Below are 21,117 nucleotides of genomic sequence, written 5' to 3' on the forward strand. Positions count from 1 at the left end.
TTTATACAATTCCATTCAATTATTTTGAACTCCAAAAAAATTCAAATTGGGGATTAAACCAATGGTGCTTTGTTTCATCACATACCCAAAAAAATGACGAATGTCAGCATTTTGGTTGAAATCATTATCATTGAGAATTTTTAAATATATTGTTGGAATTTTTAGTCCCATGAAAAAGCAATAAATCATTTCTTTAGACTTATCAGTATCATACTTCCAGTATGACACTGATAATACTAAATACTCCAATGTTTCCATTGATAAGTAACACTCAGTGTAACGAGAACACAAATTCATTTCACTACTTCACAAGTCACGAAACTGGATCACCAGAACGTCTTTCAAGCTTTGACAACTGACAACTTTCAAATCACGACTTCCATGAACGAACCGCATGTCATCTGAATCATCATAAGCACAGATTCTAACCGTCGGAACACACTGCGTGTGGTCTCTGTTTCAAGAATGACGAAACAGTAAGGCACATATTTTGTGCCTACCCAGCTTCGAACAGAATCAGGTTTTCAGAGTTTCCCAGAGTTTTACTCTTGTCATTTGAGCTATAAGCCATAACAAACCCTCGCGGGTTGCAGTGGATGGTCCAATAGGGACCTAATACAAATAATTATGGAGAGATAGCGGAATATTTTATTTTTTACTGAATTCTGTGTATGATCTATTCACTCTTTCCTGAAGTTACTGAAAAGTAAGGCAAAAAAGGTACATTTTGCCCAATGAAATCACCCTAAACCCTTTCTCGAATTACCAAACGTATAATATATTTATCAATTGAACAATAAAAATGTGTGGAATAAAATCATCGAAAAATCATGGAAAAACAAGTTGCACTATCTTCGTTGAAATTTAAACAAGAAAACAGTTTTTAGACAAATGACTCTACAAGCTCATTGGACATTCTTGTCCAATTCCGATTTTTTTGGTTTAATCGAACTGAGTACCAACAGGCGTACTTGCATGAATGTGTCGGACTAACAAGAAAAGAGATTATGTTTTTGATTATGCAAATGACCAAAAACAATTTTGTCACCGAACTTCAAAAAGTATCTGATCATCTTAAAAACTTCTAATGGAAAATTCATCTCTGGATCACGAAACGAAATTCGTAAAAATCCTAATAATGAAAAAATATTTAATAAATAGATAGATATATTTATTTGACAACTTTACACTTGAATGTTTGTTGCAAGTCAGTTAAAATATACATAGAAAAAGAAAAAAACTAGTCACAAATTAAAAATATTGAATCAGAAATTGTGAATAAAATGAAAGATAATTTGAACATTACAATAATCAGTCTTAAAACAAATATTATCTATAAACATGAGCTTCACATATCAGTTGAAATAAAATCAAATCTGAATCGGCATAATTGAAGTATGTACTTAAATATTCCTGAGTACTATAAAAACAGTTTTCCAGGAGAATAGTTTTGACTCTGTTTTTGAAGGAGCTATTCAATGAATTTTTAATAGACCTTGTGAGTTTGTATTGGGGCTGTATGAACAGCATGATGATGAATATCCTGATGCTGTGAATAGATTGATTTATTTTTATGAATTTCAAGTAATTGACTATCTATGAATACCGATGGTATTCCTAGTAGTTTGGCAGTATCATCGCCATTTTCAGTGGTTTCAGTATTTGAGGTCGTAGACAAGACCTTCTGGGTCTTGCTTTCATTTAATTTCAACTGATTTGTTGTGAACCACAGAGACGGCTGTGTCAGAGTATCATCAGTAATTGATGGTAATTCGATTATGTTTTTCTGAGACGTTATTAGAGTTGTGTCATCTGCGAAAAGAACACAATCAAAATGACTGGAGTCTTTAAAATATCAAGAATAGCAATGGTCCCAGAACGGATCCCTGCGGTACATCATTCTTGATAGTTTTATTTTCAGACATGTTTCCATTCACCGATTGGGTTCTGTTATATAAGTACGACTGAAATAAACTGAGTGGTAGCCCCCTCACTCCATAAAACTTCAACTTTTTGAACAGAACATCGTGCGAAACGCAGTCGAATGCTTTAGAGAGATCACACATGGTTAATATCACATGTTCACCTCTCTCGAAACCCTCGATAACCAGACTCTACCCGCTCTGAATCCGTATTGATCTTCACTAAAGAATTTTTTATTGATAAAAAAGTTCATAAGCCTGTTCTTCAAAATTATTTCAAAGATTTTTCCCAAAACGGGAATGATTGATATTGGTCTATAGTTACCAACCAGAGACCTGTCTCCTTTTTTAAAAAGAGGCAATACCTTTGTACATTTAAACATGTCTGGAAAACACCCTTTTTGTATATACGAGTTGAATAAAACTGTCAGAGGATCTATAATTGCTTCAATTATACCTTTGATCATTGCACTGTTCATACCGTAAATATCTAAACAAGAAGAATGAATTATGTTATACAAACATGAGTTATTTGAATCACTAAACATATCAAAACAAAACTATTATTTTCAACAACTTGAAATAATATTACTGTAGTTTTATCCAAACACTGAACCGTTATTTTTAACACCCCGATTCGTTTTTCAATCACCACGTGATCATCTTCAAGAGGAAGATTAAACTAAATATACCTGTCCTTATTTATACCATAGATACTTCTGCTAGGTACCTGCGTTTAATTGTCTTAAATTGATTTCAATTTTGCCTTATCTGATAGTCAGGTGAATCTGATAAATAAAATATCATTTCAACAAGCTATATAGTATATTGTAAGCTATTAGCCCCGATATTCATAATATTATTGAGTTTACTTATTTCTACACTCTCATAGGCATCTAGATGCCTGTTGTTGTTAACTTATCTAACTAATCTTAATGAACTGAAGTCTATGGAATGGTTTTGTTGCAAAATATGATAGGTGACTGTTGATTTCTTCATTTTAGGTGTGCTAAGTGTTCTTCAATAGATCTTTCAGTCTGTTCATAATATTTTGTATGGCATTTGAGAAATGCAACAACATACTTACCCCTCAACTGAAACGGAACTTAAAAGTTTCCAACCCAACGGTGCCAAAACTATATTGCCTCCCAAAAATCCAAACCAGGAAAATCAATACACCCCATCATGTCAGCTATTGGATCTCAGAGTCCATACAACATACAAAAAAACATCGTTCTGCAAGAAGGTGAGATTTTGGTTTCTTTTGATGTTAGTTCTTTATTTCCTAGCGTCCAAATTCCACAGATCTTACAATACCTGAGGAAATTACTAGAGAAAAATCATTTCAATAGTAACAAAATTGATGAATTCTGTTCTCTAATTTGTGTATATAGAACAAAACCGTTTCCAGCTAGAAAGTTCCTTTTATGAACAGCAGGAGGGAACGGCTATGGTAACCCCTTGTACCCCTTTCTGGCAAACCTGTTCATGAGAAAATTCGAAATGGAAACCAAATGAAAGTCAAAATATTTTCCTAGGATATTTCCTTTATGAATAAAAGATTTCCATCAATGAAATTCATGTATGAGTTACAAAATAAGGGACAACTTACATATCTTGACGTTTTGGTAATGAAGAGCCAATGTGGAAAGCTAGAATACGATGTATTCAGGAAGGTATATTCCTGATAGTTTACATCACTGTGGACATCATAAACGTGCTGGGCTGAATTTTCTAGTTTATCGTTTTTTGACATTTCCTCTCACACATGAAAGATTCACAAAAGAAAAACAGACAATGCAGGAAATAGCAGTCAATAACGGTTTCTCGAGGGGTATTGTAGATGATTTTATTAGGAAGAAAAAGTTTAGGTAAAGAATGAACGAAATCTCGACTTTCAGAAACGACGAAAACCAAGATAAATATATCTCAGTTCCATACCATCAATACATGATAAACTTTGGAAAGATTTTCAGGGAACTAGGACTGTGAGGACTGCGATGCAAAATATTATGGACAGACTTGAAGATCTATTAAAATAAGAATACTCAGCACACCTAAAATATGGAAGACCAGGAAAATCAGCAGTGACCCTTCACATTTTGCAACAAAACCATTCCATAGACTTTAGTAGTTCATTAAGATTAGTTAGAGAAATTAACAACAACCGGCCTCTAGATATCTATGAGAGTGTAGAAATGAGTGAACATAATAATATTATGAATAACGATGGTGAACCAATACCTAATAGTATACTATATAGCTTGTTGAAATAATATTTTATTCATCAGATTCACCCGACTATTAGATAAGGCCACATTGTAAAATTAATTTAAGGCTAGTAGATAAGGCAACATTGTGAAATTAATTTAAGATAATTAAGACACAAGTACCTAGCAGAGTTGTATCTATGGTATACAAATAAGGACATTGTATGTATATTTAGTTTAATCTTCCTCTTGAAGATGATCACTTGGTGATAGAAATACGTGTCGAGGTGTTAAAAATATTCATTACTACACTGAAGGTTACAAACAGTGCATCACAAGGACTTGAGAAAAATAAAAATAGTGCAAAAATTACGGGCGAAGAAAAGCCAACATAAAACTGTAAATTTTTCAAGAATTATAAAGGTATACCTATTATGTGATTATATGTTTTAGTAATATTAGGAGTTCAAAAGCATATGAAATTGATGAAAAGGAATTTGTTATAGTCCAGATATTCTTGTTTTACCTAAAAAAGTTAATTTTAAGAAGAAAGGTAATTCGAAGGGGAAAATGTTACGACACTTTATTCCAACTCCTCATCTTTTATTCATATTCTTTCAACTAGTCCACTTCCTGAAACACCCTCATGTTAAGGATAAATCAATAATCCACGTGCGTGTACTAGGCCGAACAGGTGGAGTAAAACACGAAACAAATTTGTCAGAACAGTAATAATGATACATGGTTTCACTCATTTCAATTCTATAACGAGAAATATGGATTTGTGAAAGGAATAACTAGTGAATTGGAAGGGGTGTATTTTTAAGGGAGATTTTCAGAGACAATTATCCACAATATCATATTTTTTTTCATACCGAAATATTTTTGATAAAATTGGATAATTGTTATAATCGTTTTATTCGAACAGAGGATACTTCCACGACCGGAGACAGTTGTAAAAAAAGCTAGTTTTAGGATTGTATGTCCGACGTTTTTTCTATGTCTGACATTTTGCGGTTAGGCTACAGTCGAAGTGTTCTGGTTGTCCTTAAATAAGAATTAGTTTATATGAGAATAATCAAGTGCAGATAGTTGAATTCAACTAATATTGATTCCTTCCTTCTTTCGGTTGGAATTATTTTTAATCAGCGGAATGACGGTTGAATAGTCATATTTTGGAAAATGATAGGAAACATATTCTGAAAATTCGTGGAGGTAAGTTTTTTGCTTTGCTCCATCAAATGAAAATGATAGTTTGTACCTACCGAAAGTAGGTACAATTTTCTTTATTTCAAATTGGCAACTCTATATATTTTCACATTTTTGGATACTTGACATAATTCAAGTAAAAATTCAAGTAATACACCCGATACTGAAAATGTACCGTTCTTGAGATATTAATTTGAAAAAAAAACTAGTATTTCTGCTATCAGGTAATTCCCCCAGGCAATAAATGACCTGCACGGAATACATAAATGAGCTACATTTCATCGTCTTGTCGATTTAACATTTCCAAACAATCAAAAAGATATTTGAAGTCTCTAACTACTTCATTCCGAAGATATATAAATTTGCATGTTTAGAATGGAACACCCTATATTTTAGGATCATTTTGAATTTCAAAGATTGTGGCTCAACAACAACAATAATATCTCTTCAAAGAACCTAGTTACCAATTTTTTTTCTTTATCATTTAATAAAATTTTTCAAGAAAATCAGCCTATCCAAAATGTGTCATTGAAATGAGATAAAGTATATTTTGACTCAACTTTCTAACAAAATCATTATCTTTACTTACTGACGTCTTTGGAGAACTCAAGTCCTCAATGGATTTATTTTGGTTGTCTTTTCAGTACACCTACTTTTTGTTGTGCTAACCAAAAGAATTATTGGAATTTCTAATATAGTTTTTTTGAGTAAACGTTTTCGATCATTCCACTGATTCCTTTGGATTAGGTTAACATTGCTTCTCTAATTTAAAAAAAAATCTGTCTTGATCTTCATCATAACCATGACAAATTATGTTCTTTTTTGATTTTGAGAAAAAAACTGTATATAAATAAAGTTGCTTGGAATTATCCAATCTATACATACATTCACTCCCTAGACAGGATGGCATCCACCTTCAGGCAAAACGCAAACCCTCGGTAAAGTGTCAATTTTAAGGTAGAAGGTAAGTTGAGCCGATTGTTATATCATATCTCAAAGGGTTCAAGCAGCGCTTTTGATGTAAACCCGCAGAGTAGGTAACATCGTTATTTTTCAACCAATTCATGAAAAAACACTAATTAATCATTCACGTCAATCTTTTTTTGGATTCACTCCGTACAAAAAGTGAAAGCCAATCGGTAAATTTTGAGTTTATCGCATTCAGACAAAGAGACAGACAGACAGACACATGTCGGGGGACACTATAGTGATGTAATGGTATATCTTTACTGAGGTTGAAAATTTCCATATCTTATCGGATAAACTCCTAATATAATTATTGAAAGCGTTCCTTTTTTTCTTTTTGGTTTTACAGATAGTATAGTATCAGAATGTATCAGTGAGAAAAATTCTTCAACATTGAATTTATAATCAGTAAATGCAATCAATTTGAATTATCGAAATATATCAACGATGAAGGATATCTTCAACTTTCAATATCAATAATATATTTACTAGGATAATAGTTCTAGGACACCCATAACAATTTTTCAATTTAAACACATACGAACATATAATAAAATAGTTTAATGTTAATTTTTTCACTTGATTTGACTAATTATCTGAAGATTATAAAAAGTTTGATAAATGATTTTAGGAAAGCATTTTTGAAAAGTATCTAATTTTTCCTATAATTCTTATTGAAACAACAGTAACCCATTATTCGAAAATTCAGTTGTATCTGCTTAAGTCGATATCATTTCAAATTGATGACTTTCATTTTCATCAATAATTTGAATTTCGGAAGTATATATCTTCACTTTCTAAGAAGATAGTTGATGTGCAATTCCCATCTCAAATGTTTAAAAATCATAATAACTCAATATTTGACATCAGTTTCACGTATTTTATAAGTTTCAATTCCAAAAGGTCCTCAATTCGTTTTTATGTACTCTTTGTTCAATTCGAACCGAGTTAACGCTTTGTATGATAGCAATATCATTTAAAAAATAATGAATTTCTCACTTTCAATTGAAATTAAATTGCGATTTAGTTTTTTCTATTTTAGTGATAATTCAAATATCCAATTTCACAACCACAACTTTAGCCCTAATATAAATCCTAAAATTTTACATAAAATTCACCGTGAAAATTTCCTCAGAATAGACTTGTTTGAAGAGCTGGAAAAATCCAAAGAACTTTCTAACAATGATCACTGCTTGAATATTCAAGCAGTGTGATTCAAATTTGAAAAATTATTATTAAGATTTATACAATTTTATTTTGGCTATTTTTAAAGTCCATAGTGGGTCACTCCTCAAGTTGGTGCCATTATTTTCAAAATGACACTTGACTTTACACATTCTGCCACAAGTTGTTTTTCAATCTTATCACATACTGACCGAACCACAGGGCCTCAATTTTAAACATGTATTCCGTTGGTTATTAGGCTTATTAGTTCTATACAAATCAAATCTTACAAATGTACTTTGTCCTCGTTTTTGATATCGTCGAATTCCATCACACATGGCTTATGATTTTTGTCATTATTTAGACTTATGTCCACTTTCATAAATAGGTTTAATGATTTCAATTTCAAACAATGTTGGTATACCTTCATTAAAAATAACATTAATTGAATGAGTCAGTGGCACAAAAATATATTCATCGATTGGTTAATTATTAGTTGGTTCCCCAGATGATGGAAAAAAATATTTTGATAGTACGAAGTTAAAACATACTTTCTCCGTGACACTGGAACCAACTATACTAATTGCAGGGTACCCGCTTATGGAAATAATGACTGAGCAGTGTGACTTTTGATTTATATATATTATATAACCGTTGGTCACCGGAATGACAGTGTCGATTACATTGTGGGCGGAATGGAAACAATACTAAGTTCTACTTTTCAAAATACAAGAATCGCTTATGAGCTATTTATGGAGGTGGCTAATCATCAGTCCGCTTTTTAATCTATTGTTGACAAATTAATTTGTAGGTAGTGGTTCAACTAGTTAATTACTGACAAATCAATTAGGATAATCATCATTTAACAAAGCCCACATCGGACCAAAAAACTTTAGGTATATAAACAGCTAACCCTTGTCAATTTGCTTCTCCTGAAGATGCTAACCTTGTTAACGAAACGCGCGTCGAGTGCAAAAATATCAGTTTGGTGTTAGGGTAATTGATTTCTAGAAAAAGTGTTCAAAAATCGGTTTGCAAAACCACTCGTTACCTCACCTAACCCCACAAACACCCGGCATTGATGAAGAAATATTGTGAAACGGACAAAAAATTAGTATTCAGTCAGTCCAGCTAGCCGAGCCTTTATTCCTCAACTACATTTGATAGCACGTTTACTAACTATTTTACTTGGTCCTAATTAGCGAAGGTTCTACCGGTGAGAAAGTTATCGATGTGCATGTAAAGATTATAGTTGATTGGTGACAGGTCTGGGGTGTATAGTGGGTGAGACAGAACTTTGACGCGCAATTCGTTTAATTTTCGGACTGTGATTTGTGAAACGTGCGGAGGGGTGTTGTCATGGAGCAGTGTCGGAGCTCTTCTGTTGACCAAAGCCAGCTGCTGCTGGCTTTGGTCAACAGAACACAATAGAACTTTTCTGTGATGGTATGGCTCAACTGCAGGAAGTTATAGTGAATCATACTAGCTGCTGGCCTTTGGATAGTGCCTGGGTGGCTCATCGCAGTCCAACTACGTCTCCTGTTGTAGATGATCTACTTTACGGCCGGCTGCACATTTCCTACAGTCAAATCGGATTGTAGGAAAACGATTTCAAATCGGACAAAATTAGACGACGCTATTGTATACATCCGTTGAATACAAAAAGAATTCAACAAAGTCAGTTTCACACTTTGCATCTTAAGTTAGGTGCTCATGCAGATAAATTTTTCGATTAATATCGAAAGTCAATTACGTCTTTCAATGAACTATTTAATTCAATTCAGGGGGATATAAAAAAACGGGACACACACTTGAGACTTGCAATTTCCCCAGAAGAACGGTTAGCCAGCACTCTCAGGTAAGAAAGTTTTTAGTATTAATTAGTTACAATGTAAGGTATAGTACAGTTGAAATAGCAGATGCGCTACCGTGAAAAATCAGTGAGACGCCCCAGAACGCTTTGGCATCCAAGATGTTTAGCCGACCCTTGCCTGCACAAGGCTCTGCCTTCTGGGCGCACTCGTAGGAGTGTACCACAAAGGGGAAATATAAAATAAAAAAATAAAAAAATAGGTTTGGTACATAATATTCACTTATTATTATTGACTTGGAGAAACTCATATACTACAGCATTATCAACATGTCCTGACATGTTATGTTGTGAATGCTCCAAAGGCGATAGTGGTGATTGTATTTGATATGACGGTACTGGCCCAGTGGTATTAATGTCTTGATTAGGACTTGGACTCTGAGCGAAGATCACCTGAAGGCTCTGTGAGTAGCTATGTGACGAAAGCGAAGAATAAACATTTCGTGTATGTGGGGGTAATGTAATTTTCTTCACTAGTTGTACCATTCCAATTTTGAAATCCATTTTCTGACTTTTTGTCATTGTTTTCAAGTCGCTTCGAAAACAGCGACAGAAATTTTGTATCGTCGTCTTCATCAACTACAGTTTCTTGTTTCCTCTGCTTCTTTATTTCCAGTATTTGACTTGGTATATCTTTTTTAGCCGTCTTCCTTTTCTCAGATACTTCCTCCGTGATAAGGTCTGTTACATTTGAGTTTTCCTCTACACTGTCTCCTTCTTGTCTAATCCCATCTGTGGAAGTTCCTCCATCTCCATTGTCATAATTTCCTTCGCGGTCGCTGTAAACATATTGCTTTTGTTTTTTAGCGCCTGATCCTGTTGGGGTATTTTTAATTTTATTAATACCTCTCCTAAAGCAGTCCCGAACGTTGTTTCATTTTTATTTTGTGTCTGCACCTGAAATTTAAACTTATTGCATCAGAATTTTACAGACCGAAAACTATATTATTCATAGTTAAAATGATATGTATTTTTTCAGATACCTTGCTACAGGAAAGAACTTTGAAATGCTCAAATATGATTTTTTAATTGGAAGCAGAACCATATCTGCAATGGTGAGAGATACATGTGGAGCAATATGGAGAGTATTACAACCGTTGGAATTGCAGCCACCATCATGAAAAAAACGATGGCAAGAAATAGCCGAAAATTTTAACAGCAAAGCTAATTTTCCGAATTGCCTTATTTGTCCACTGCATAGTGGTTCCAACTATTATAACTATAAAACATATTTTTCCATAGTTCTGTTGGCTGTAGTTGATGCTGACTATCGTTTTATTGCAATTGTCGTGGGTGCATATGGGAAAGAAAGTGACAGCAGCATTTTCAATGATTGGACCTTTCGTAAATAACTTGCTAACAATGAGCTAAATTTACCCAGCCCAAAAGCGTTACCACACACAGATTTACCACAGTTGCCACATGTATTTCTGGGTGACGAAGCTTTCCCTTTAAATACAAATTTCCTGAGGCCTTATCCGAGAACAAATTTGAATCAACAACGTCGATTTTTTAACTCTAGACTGAGTCGGGCACGTCGTTCAGTAGAGTGCACCTATGGCATACTTTCGAACAAATAGAGGGTATTTAATACTAGTATGACTATTCCGGCAGATTTTGCAGTATTGGTGACAAAAACAGCTTGCGTATTACATAATTTTGTACGCGCAAGAGATGGCTATAACTTTGAAGATTCTCTTGCTCATTATTTTGAATATAATCAATTTCGATGTCCACAACATAGATCTACTAATCAAGGCCGAAATATAAGAGATAGATTTACAGAATACTTCGTTTCACAGGCCGGGGCCATTCCTTGGAAATATAGGCGTATACATAACTAACCCGAAAACTATATATGAACAATTTAAAGTAATAAATAGTATTGTACTTACATATCTTCTTTTTTTCCTGGTCATTTTTACTGTCCCAATCCTCAAATAGTTCCAAAAAGATTTTTCCCTTGCAAGATCTTTTAAATCGCGATCATGATAAGATTCATGGCTAAGATTCCACAAGCAGGGATATTTTTCGACCGCGGTAATTAAATTCTCGGTATTACACATGATTTCACAGGACGTTTATTCTCTACACTCAGTAGTGAAAACTGATGAAACTGACGAAAATAATTGTATGTTTGCGATAGGCTATGCAAAGACAATGCACGGCTTGCCTCTCGGTAGTCGAATTAGACTTTTAATAGGTCCGATTGGTAGGACGCACTGCTCTTGCATCCGAGTCGGACGTCCGATCCGATATCTGATAGTAGGTGTGCGATATGATCGTATGAACTCATATGTATTTGAGCGTCAGATGCCCTGATACGACAATCGTTTCAGACAATCGGATCCGAAAGTAGGAAATATGCGGCCGCCCTACATCACACGTGACGATCCGATCTAAAACAGGATCGTTTTGGTTACGCAAAAGCAAAGAACAGAACCCGAAACGTGACAATTTCGATCGTTCGAGTCGTGGGGCACCCATTTCACGTTTTTATCCATGAATAACCGCATGGGAGCTGACGCCCAGTTTTTCTGCCATCCCACGCACCGTTTGTCATGGTTCAGTCTCCCCCAGGGTCCTGAAATACTTGTCCTGTAGGTCGACTACTTTGGGGCTCATCTTTGAGGCTGAAATCTCCGGAACTAAATTTCGCAAACCAATGTCGATTAGTGCGCTCATTAACACTATTATTGCTAAATGCTTGGTTTATTTTTTGGGCTTTTTCGGCAGCGCTTTGGTTCAATTTGATTTGGTAGAGAAAATTGGACAAAACTCGTTTGAAGACATATAATACTAAATGAAAAGAGTCAAAAACTTGGAAAAAATAATCAGTATCAAATCTTTCTATCGATTAGTATAGGAGTATATTACGACACTGTGGAATAAATATTTTTTTAAATATGGAGCTACGAATAAACATAACATTAAAACTTTTGAAATAACCTATATTCGAAAGAGAATATTGTTTATATTTCAAAACACGTTTTCAATTTTTTACGATCAATGATGATTGATAGTAGTTCAATATATAAAGATACTCACTATAACTAACATGCGGAGAATATCATTACAGGGTATGTTTTATCTATCGACGATGCAGTAATAACTTGCGTGCTTCAAACTGGTCAAATGTAATGAAAACATGCAGCACGTAGCTAATGTGACTAACACAAAGAATGAGTAAAGATAAAAAAGACTGAAAGGACGATTACCTAAATGCTTGAGAACCTCGGGATTGCTAACTATAAATACAATGAGAAACAAAAAAATACGTTAAAATTCGCTTTTACAACATTCATGGTTAAAGATTATTTGTAGCTAACAGAAGGGTGTAGCTATCGAAAAAGCTTATGGATGAGGAACAATGGAGTATGCGTGTTGATAGTTATTAAGGTTAAAGGTACATACCTATATTGGGGTGTTGGAGTTTCCGACATATCCTTGCTTCTCGCTCTAATTTTTGAAAATCTGAAAAAGAATAAAAATGTCAGATACGTTATCAACCAAATTATTATCAAATAGAACTGCCAATTGAGTGATTTTTGCGGAAACAGGAACGCTTTTTTTGTGTTTGACCAGCTGACGTGATGAATTTCGTAACTCCTTACAATTTATGAATGTGTTATCGGCTGAGTTATTTTAATTTTCTTATATCGCGTTTGTGAATCACGTATTAGGGCAATAATAACATGGTCAGTTTTGCCAGGTTATTTTAATGCTCATCAGTGTGTTCTGTGTCAGAAAAACAGTAGATTGATACAAAAAACCAGTAGAAGATACATACTATAGATACCAGTAGTTACATACTATATACATGTCAATCCCAACTATTTACAGTCACTCGATAGCTATTAAAAGAAAGTGAACTGAGTCATCAGTAGATATCAAATCTCAAATACTAAAATAATACTGTAAATACAATAGACCGGGCAACAATGAACACGGCGCTCCTGTCGTGCCATTTCTATTTTATCTGCAGGAGATTGATTGTCTGATTGCATCATAACTTCGTTGTGAAAAAATCTATATTGTAAATAACAAAGTAATGAATATTGAAAAGTCTTCTATAATCTTTTAACTCAAGTAACTCATTGGAAACCACCGAAGTTTTTATACCAACCTTACTTAAAATCTTTAATTATCAAACGCATCAAAAGTGAATAAATTCAACAAATGAGAATTATTTGATTTCATTTGGTCTTAAATGTTGTAAATTCTTGAATCTATTAAATTGTAAATATTTCAAAATATTTGTTTGGTATAAAGTTCACTCAATTCATATATTCTTCCGAATAAAAAACACATTTGCGAAACCATCTTTTTTCAAAAGTAATTAGTATGACATTTCATGATGAGATTTTCACTGAACAGTTTACAGGCAAGTTACCTAATATACTATAGTCTTGCAGATGCTTCTTGTTCATCCAGTAGCAGTACCACCCTAAAATGTATCGACATCATCTGAAGACCGGTTTTGGGGTATTACCCCTTGTTATTGCAGAAAAACAGGAAAGATTTGATCAAAAGTGCCTGGCTTTAGTGTTGTTTTTGGTGAACCATTGTGCATTTTATTAAAAAATAATTTATTATTGCGATGTTTCCATAATCGTGACGGAATCGAATAAAAATTTCCTCAATCTATGTTCTATTTACTACATAGTCCATACACGTGTATGTGTACACGTACACGTGTACGTATACTTAAACGTGGGTGCAAAAACCGACGCTTTCATTAAATCAGAAACAGATAAATTAGGCAATCAAGTTATGTATGACTTAAAATTGAGGGAACAGTTTTAAATCGAATTATGTGCTAAACCAATGTCGCGTTTTGATTTCAATGATCGTCACCTGAAAATTACTTCTAATTCCACATCAGAAAATGCATTAAAGGAAGGAGCCAGTTCAATATATAGCAGAATTTATAAATCTATATCACAATTATAAAGTTGATATCGATCCTGTAAAAATTGGTACTCCAAATTGTTCATATACATGAACAATAACAAAAAAATCTTTAAGCATTTTCATGTTCCCGAATTCAATGTTATTTGTATTCACCTCATTCCTCTGCTGCATCAGAAATATTTTTTTTATAAACTACATAATACAAAAACTACCATTTGCAATAGGTTGTTGATATGATGTTCAGCTATATTGAGGGTGAGAAACCATATGAAAATATCACCAAATATATTATTGAATAATAACGGAAGTTCTTTTAAAAACTTGGAACGTGATGAAACTTCAGACTCAATTTTTTCCAGTTTTTTCTAGTCATTCATTTATTTTTATATTATTTTATTGATTATTGAAATGTTTATATTATATGTTCAAATTTTTCGAAAAATCATTTAGTCCTTTGTTCCTACTTTTGTAGATAGAATTATGCATTCTATTTGGGACCAAGATCATCAGATATTTCAAATTGTCATGGTTATATTTATCTTGAGTTATTTATTTCTCAATAGGTTATATAATGGGTGTTGCTACCTTATGGCAAGATTTCATATTCATCAAAAAATGTCTCATTGTTTCAACCAGTGGAAACAAAAGTACGTTTTGATTGAATCAATCAGTTGGATTGATGATTGAATTAAAAGCTTACCCAATGTGCCTCATGGTTGTTCCATAGACGCTATTCTTGTTATCATTTGTTTTAATGTTCTGTTTTGAAATTGTAACACGAGCTATATATTTCTTTGATACAATAAATAATTTTACTTGTTATTAGTGACAGTAAAGTGAAAAATGACAACTGACATTATATTTTACAGTTCATAATGAATTCAATAAGTGTAGCCAACATTATCCCTTTTTGTAGTGCACCTTTTAACCTTGTAGGGCACTATTTGGAACAACAATGACTGGTACTCGACTGACCTCAAAGTGGCTCTACTGCATGTATGGAATCTCCGTCTTAGAGAACGATTTGTTAACTATTGTTAACAACTCGTGAACAATATCCCAAAAGCAGAGAAGAAACTTTCCATGTATAGTTCAAGTAAACGATATAGTGCAACGTACGTTCCAACTGCTCCCCTTTAATAATATAGTTAGGGAGCTAACCAATATATTTATATATATTTCAATATTAAATTCTACAAAAAGGATTTGAAGCTTTAAATCTTCTATTAATTATCTGCGAGCGCTTTCGACAGTTGGTAGTACTGTCATCTTCTGGCACTCCTCAAACTGAACTGGTCATCTTGTTGTCTGTCTCTTTATACGGTCAGAACGTCTTAACTCAGGTATTTCAGGTACTTTAGGTGAATTTGCCTGTATTTGTTCTGCATCAGGTACTCTTCTTCGTGTTAGATCTTCTCTAGGAATGTGTATGGTTTTGTTTAATATATTGAATGTGAGATCTTGTTGTGTTTTGATTTGTACTTGTTCCTCGATAAGTGATTTATGACTGTTGAATTTATGGATGTTCAAGTTTTCCCAAATGTCCATGCGGTTTCCCTTGTTGATTTGTTTTATTAGTTTTATGTTCTCTGGTGGAGGGAAATTATGTTTGTTTTGTATGGCGTGTGTTGCAAGGTTTGATTTATATACTGTTGGATTTATGTATGCCTTTTTGTGCTCATTGTACCTTTGGATCAGTTTTTCTTGGTTTGGCCGATATAGAATTTGTTGCAGTCCGAGCATTGTATACTGTATATCTCGTTTTGGTCTTTGTCTTCTTCTTTTTCATAGTTGTTTATTTTTTGTGTTATCTTCGTGTTCGGCTTGTATGTGATGTTGATGTTCAGTGGTTTGAAGATGTTTGTTAGTTTTTTGGTTTGGTGTCCTACGTACGTAAATGCTGTCCATCGTTGTGTTGTTTTGTCTGTTGGGGTGGCTTGATCCTTGAACTGTATTCTTTGTTTGATTCTGTTTTCTAGTTTTTCTATTGTCTTTTGGGTGTATCCGTTTTCGTTCGCTATTTGGTATATGATTTTCCGTTCTTTGTTTCGGGCTTCATTGCTGAGTGGTATCCTTAACATTCTATATATGAATGCGTTATAGGCAGCCATTTTGTGTGATGATAGATGGTTTGAACTTGCGGGTATGGTAGTCCATCGTTGTGTTGTTTTGTCTGTTGGGGTGGCTTGATCCTTGAACTGTATTCTTTGTTTGATTCTGTTTTCTAGTTTTTCTATTGTCTTTTGGGTGTATCCGTTTTCGTTCGCTATTTGGTATATGATTTTCCGTTCTTTGTTTCGGGCTTCATTGCTGAGTGGTATCCTTAACATTCTATATATGAATGCGTTATAGGCAGCCATTTTGTGTTATGATGGATGGTTTGAACTTGCGGGTATGGTAGAGCTTGTTTGTGTAGGTTTCCTGTATATTGCCATTTGAAATTGTGTTTTGTTGTGGTTATATCCTATGGTTATGTTCAGGTAGTTGAGTTTTGAGTTGTGTTCTTCCTCAATGCTGAAACATAGTTTTTGATTTATTTCGTTAATTTCTTTTGTTATTTGTTCTATTCTTATTCCATTGTTTTGTGATATGCACAGTCCATCGTCAACGTATCTGAACCATTCTCCTTTTTCATCATGTGTTTTTAATATTGTTAAGATTTTCTCATCTATGGTTTGCAGGTATATTTCGGATATAATGCTAGATAGTGGGGATCCCATAGCTAGTCCATCTGTTTGTTTATAAATTTTCCCTTCAGATTCAAAATAATTTTGATTAAGTATTGTATTTAGACTGTGTTCCATTTGATTAATGTAGGTTTTGTCTATGTTTTGGTGTTTTAGTTTCTCTGATATGATGTTTATACTTTCGTTGACTGGTATGTTGGAGTACATGTTTGTATACAATCGATCGCTTCAAAAACACCTCACCAACTTTCTTCGAAAGCTTCTGATAATTTTTTTCCATATTCTCTGTTTCACTATCACTGTCGTCATTTAAATCAATAATCAATTTATTTCCATCATTATTATGGAAGTGTTCCATCCCCATACGGTCTTTTTCAACTAAAATTACTTTTTTAATCCTATTCTGCCAGTCTTCTTTCTTTTTCCAATTTTGAAGAGTTTTGTCACAGCAGCTCAAGTTATGGCCGGAAGTATTCAATTTCTTTCTTATGATTTCACTTGTAGCACTCTCATTGCTTTTGTAACAGTGTATATTTTTTTTTCAATTATTTTATTAGATGAACATCTAAAAGTTTTGGTAATCCTGTATCACATCGCGTCTTGCATTCATAAGGCTTGTTTTTGACTATTTTACCTACAGTTGAGAAAGGGATTTTGGTCAACTCTGATGTTGCTTATAATAGTTTGTGTCCCTCGAAACCAAACTTGAGATGTAGATTCTTATATGAATTGAAACATTCAATATTCAAATGCATCCGAATTTTATTCACTGGTATGGAAATTGGTTGATCCGTTCTCGTAAAATAAGGCAAAAAGAAAATGAATTATAACAAAATGCAAAAATTTATGGAACCGCTACTACTGACTCAATAACTCTTTTTTACACAGAGTTTTTTGCTTTAGCTGAAAGTGAGATAAGGACACACAATTTCTTGGCGTCAGTTACAATTGAATGGTGAAAACATGTGTCAGAATTAGTTATTCCTGATTTTAAACTGTTTGTCAAGTGGTGTCTGTTGCACTGACAGTACTACAAATCGTAATGGTGTACACTTCACAAGAAAGAACTGAAATTATTTTTATTTATGGTGCTAAAGGACAGCCCGGGTTTATAATGAAAGGCTGCAGGCCAAAATGTGAGTCATCGATATGTTCTAGACCTTGTTCAAAAATTTTAATAGACCGGTTCTGTGTGCAACAAAGCAATAAAGCAGCCAAGAGTTCTTACGGAAGCCGCACAGATTGAGATTTTAGGCCAATTCACCGTTGAGCCTACTACTTCAATTTCGAAAGTCGCTGAGTTAGTAAATATTACAGTTGGTTATATACACAAAGTTTTGAAGTTCTTTTCTTACAAAATGAGTATTCTTCAGCAACTCAGTGAGGATGACTATGATAGGAGAATTCAAAATGACCCGAATTTAATAAAAAATATTTGCTTCAGTGATGAATTAACTTTCATTCTCAATGGCTTTGTAAATAAGCATAACTGTAGACACTGGGATAATGAAAATCCACACTTGTTTCGAGAGGATCATATGCAATATCCACAAAAAATAAACGTCTGGGCTAGAATTCTGGGAAACGAAATAATTGGCCCTATTTTTATTGAAGAAAATTTAACTGGTCAATTATATTTGAACTCATTGGAAAATGTAATCGATCCACTCACAACACAGTTCTTAGAACACCAAGTTGATGAAGAAGACAACCCGCTCTTGGATGAAAAAAATTTACATTTTCAACAGGCCGGCACACCGACACACTACGCATTGCATGTCCGACAGTGGCTCGATCAACGGCATCCTGACAAATGGATTGGCAGAAGAGGCGCTCTGGAATGGCCAGCGAGATCTCCGGATTTAACGCCATTGGATTTCTTTCTCTGGGGTTATTTGAAGACAATGGTATATAAAACTTCCCCGCAGGACATTCAGGATCTAAGACACAGGATTACTGACACATGCAGACACATTAATAACGAAACATTTACAAAAGTCTGACAGGAATTCGAGAATAGATTGTACTTTTGCTTAGCTACCAGTGGTGAACATTTTGAACATCTAATAAAGTAAGGTACATTTATTTAATTGCAATAGCTATTATTTTATTTTTATTATAATTAATTTTCTTTTTGCCTTATTTTTCGAGAACGGATCAACCAAATTCAATTTTCTGAACGGGGTTGAGTAAGGATTTTTAAGATATTTTAAATGATGTGTTACAAGATAGGGGGTGCCATTTAAAATTATTAAGTGGGGGTAGATAAGGGTAAGGGGGTTAAACCTGAAATACCACTAGCACTGGTTTCAAACTTTATCCTCGATATATAAATTAACGTATTTTTTGCCTACGGCAAATTCTCCCTACAAAACGAAGTACTAGGGGTGGAAAGTTTTGAAATGAAGGCACTGTATACGTATTGAGAAAATGAATAATTTTTGTCGAAGTGCTGTTTGACCATCGTGGTATTACCCAGGGAAACTGTTCTTTTCGGGTAGGTATTTACCAGTTTCCATTTTGTAGGAACATTGGGGGGGGGGGATGAATATTTCTAAATTTCACTTCGGGAGAATTAATTTTCTCAAAAAATATTTATCTTCCCACTATACAGTCATCAGACTCATTTCGATTTATGTTACAGGAGAATAATTTTTGGTTACCACCGATACGAAATACCTTTTCGAAATATTTTTTTGTATACGCCGCTGCTCGGTATATTCAATTATTGTTTCAAGAATTTTTAATATTCTCGTTTATTCAGCTTATAATGAATGTATACGTCGTTCTATAGACGCATCGTAATTTCCAACAGTAATTGAGCAAATGGCGACTTTAATTCATTCTATAGTTGAAGCATAACTTGGAGTTTATGCCGATAAAACATATTGAACGATGTCCGACAAAAGGCAACAAATTACCAGTGGCAACATCAAACCTTATTTGTAGCCATTTAAAAATGAGTTAACAAGATTTCTTATCTGGTAAAATTTTCATATAAGGCTTCTGATTCCATTTACATCAATCATATAACAATCAACAACATTCGATTTTATTTTGTTAATCGTTGAATTACGACCTAGTTTTCGAATGTGTTGCAAGAATATTTGAAAATATCGCATGAATTTCAGTTAATGTTCCATTCGATTCATTAGCAAAGGAAACTTATTGAACAAATCTGATGCTGAAAAATGAAACAAACTAATGGAATGATTAATAGTTGAAAGTTAGAAAGCATTCAAACATATTTGATTGAATCATGAAAAAATCGTTAGGTCTACTTACTTGATCATAATTCTTGACTTTTAAAAACAAAGCGAGTTATTACCTGACCATTGAGTAAAATATTGCTGTAGGATAATATCGCCAGAACATCATAGTTCCACGTGCTTGCCTTCTGGAATTTATTTTCTCGCCTTGTTATGTCTGTCTGCCTAATCTTTAAATAGTTCGAGAAACTATTCTAGTAGTAACTTTTCGCAAATCGTGTTATTCCGGTATTTTTTTACTAAACAGTTTGAACTTTTTGAGTTCAACGTAAATATGAGAAAAATGTGTCAATTTTTGTTCAAAGTGAAAGAGTGATTTTTAATTTTGAACAATTTTATATGCACCACAATCAAAAACTGCCATAGTTATTACTTCAATAACAAAAATAACGATTCAATTCATAAATATTTCCATTGATTGATGCTACCTTCTGCTGCTATCTTCACATGTAATTTCGTCCATTAAAAAGATTTCATTGAGCAGAAATAGTTCAGTGTGGCCTGAATTCGTAGTAGTCCTAACTATATTAATGTCGCAAAGAATCCCTGGAAAGTTCGGACAGAAGAAAAGGAACATTTTTGTTAACTGGGAGTCAAAGTGGCAGCAATAATCTAAAATTTTCTACATAGGGGATTATATACTTTTTGTCGTGCAGTCCATCAACTCTCAAAAATTTTGAACTCAAATAATAATATTCAATTATCCCGGAAACTGTTGAAAATATCTATTGTTTTATCAATTAAATGACATTAAATTCGAAATATTTCACCAGATGACAAGGAGATCATTATACACGACGTCATTTTGTTTTTTTGTGAGATAAAAATTTGGGAAAAAGATATAGGTCACTGGAACCAATATTCATAACGATAAAACAATTGAAAATCTCTTCCGGTTCAATCGGA

The 21,117-nt window shown here is 33.6% G+C and overlaps 1 protein-coding gene across 11 annotated transcripts in view; it reads right to left on the reverse strand.

Annotated features, from left to right (window-relative positions):
• Positions 1 to 21,117, reverse strand: part of CaMKII (Calcium/calmodulin-dependent protein kinase II) — a 330,306-nt gene that overhangs the window by 162,913 nt on the left and 146,276 nt on the right. For all 11 annotated transcript variants that reach the window (XM_074169786.1, XM_074169779.1, XM_074169791.1 and 8 more), the window contains exon 3: positions 12,756 to 12,815. In XM_074169786.1, the coding sequence (XP_074025887.1) occupies positions 12,756 to 12,815 (60 nt within the window). The remainder of the gene's footprint in view (positions 1 to 12,755; positions 12,816 to 21,117) is intronic.

The sequence above is a fragment of the Leptinotarsa decemlineata genome, unplaced genomic scaffold (assembly GCF_025532065.1).
Source record: "Leptinotarsa decemlineata unplaced genomic scaffold, Ldec_3_MD MMD2_P_RNA_scaffold_11, whole genome shotgun sequence".
NCBI lineage: Eukaryota > Metazoa > Arthropoda > Insecta > Coleoptera > Chrysomelidae > Leptinotarsa > Leptinotarsa decemlineata.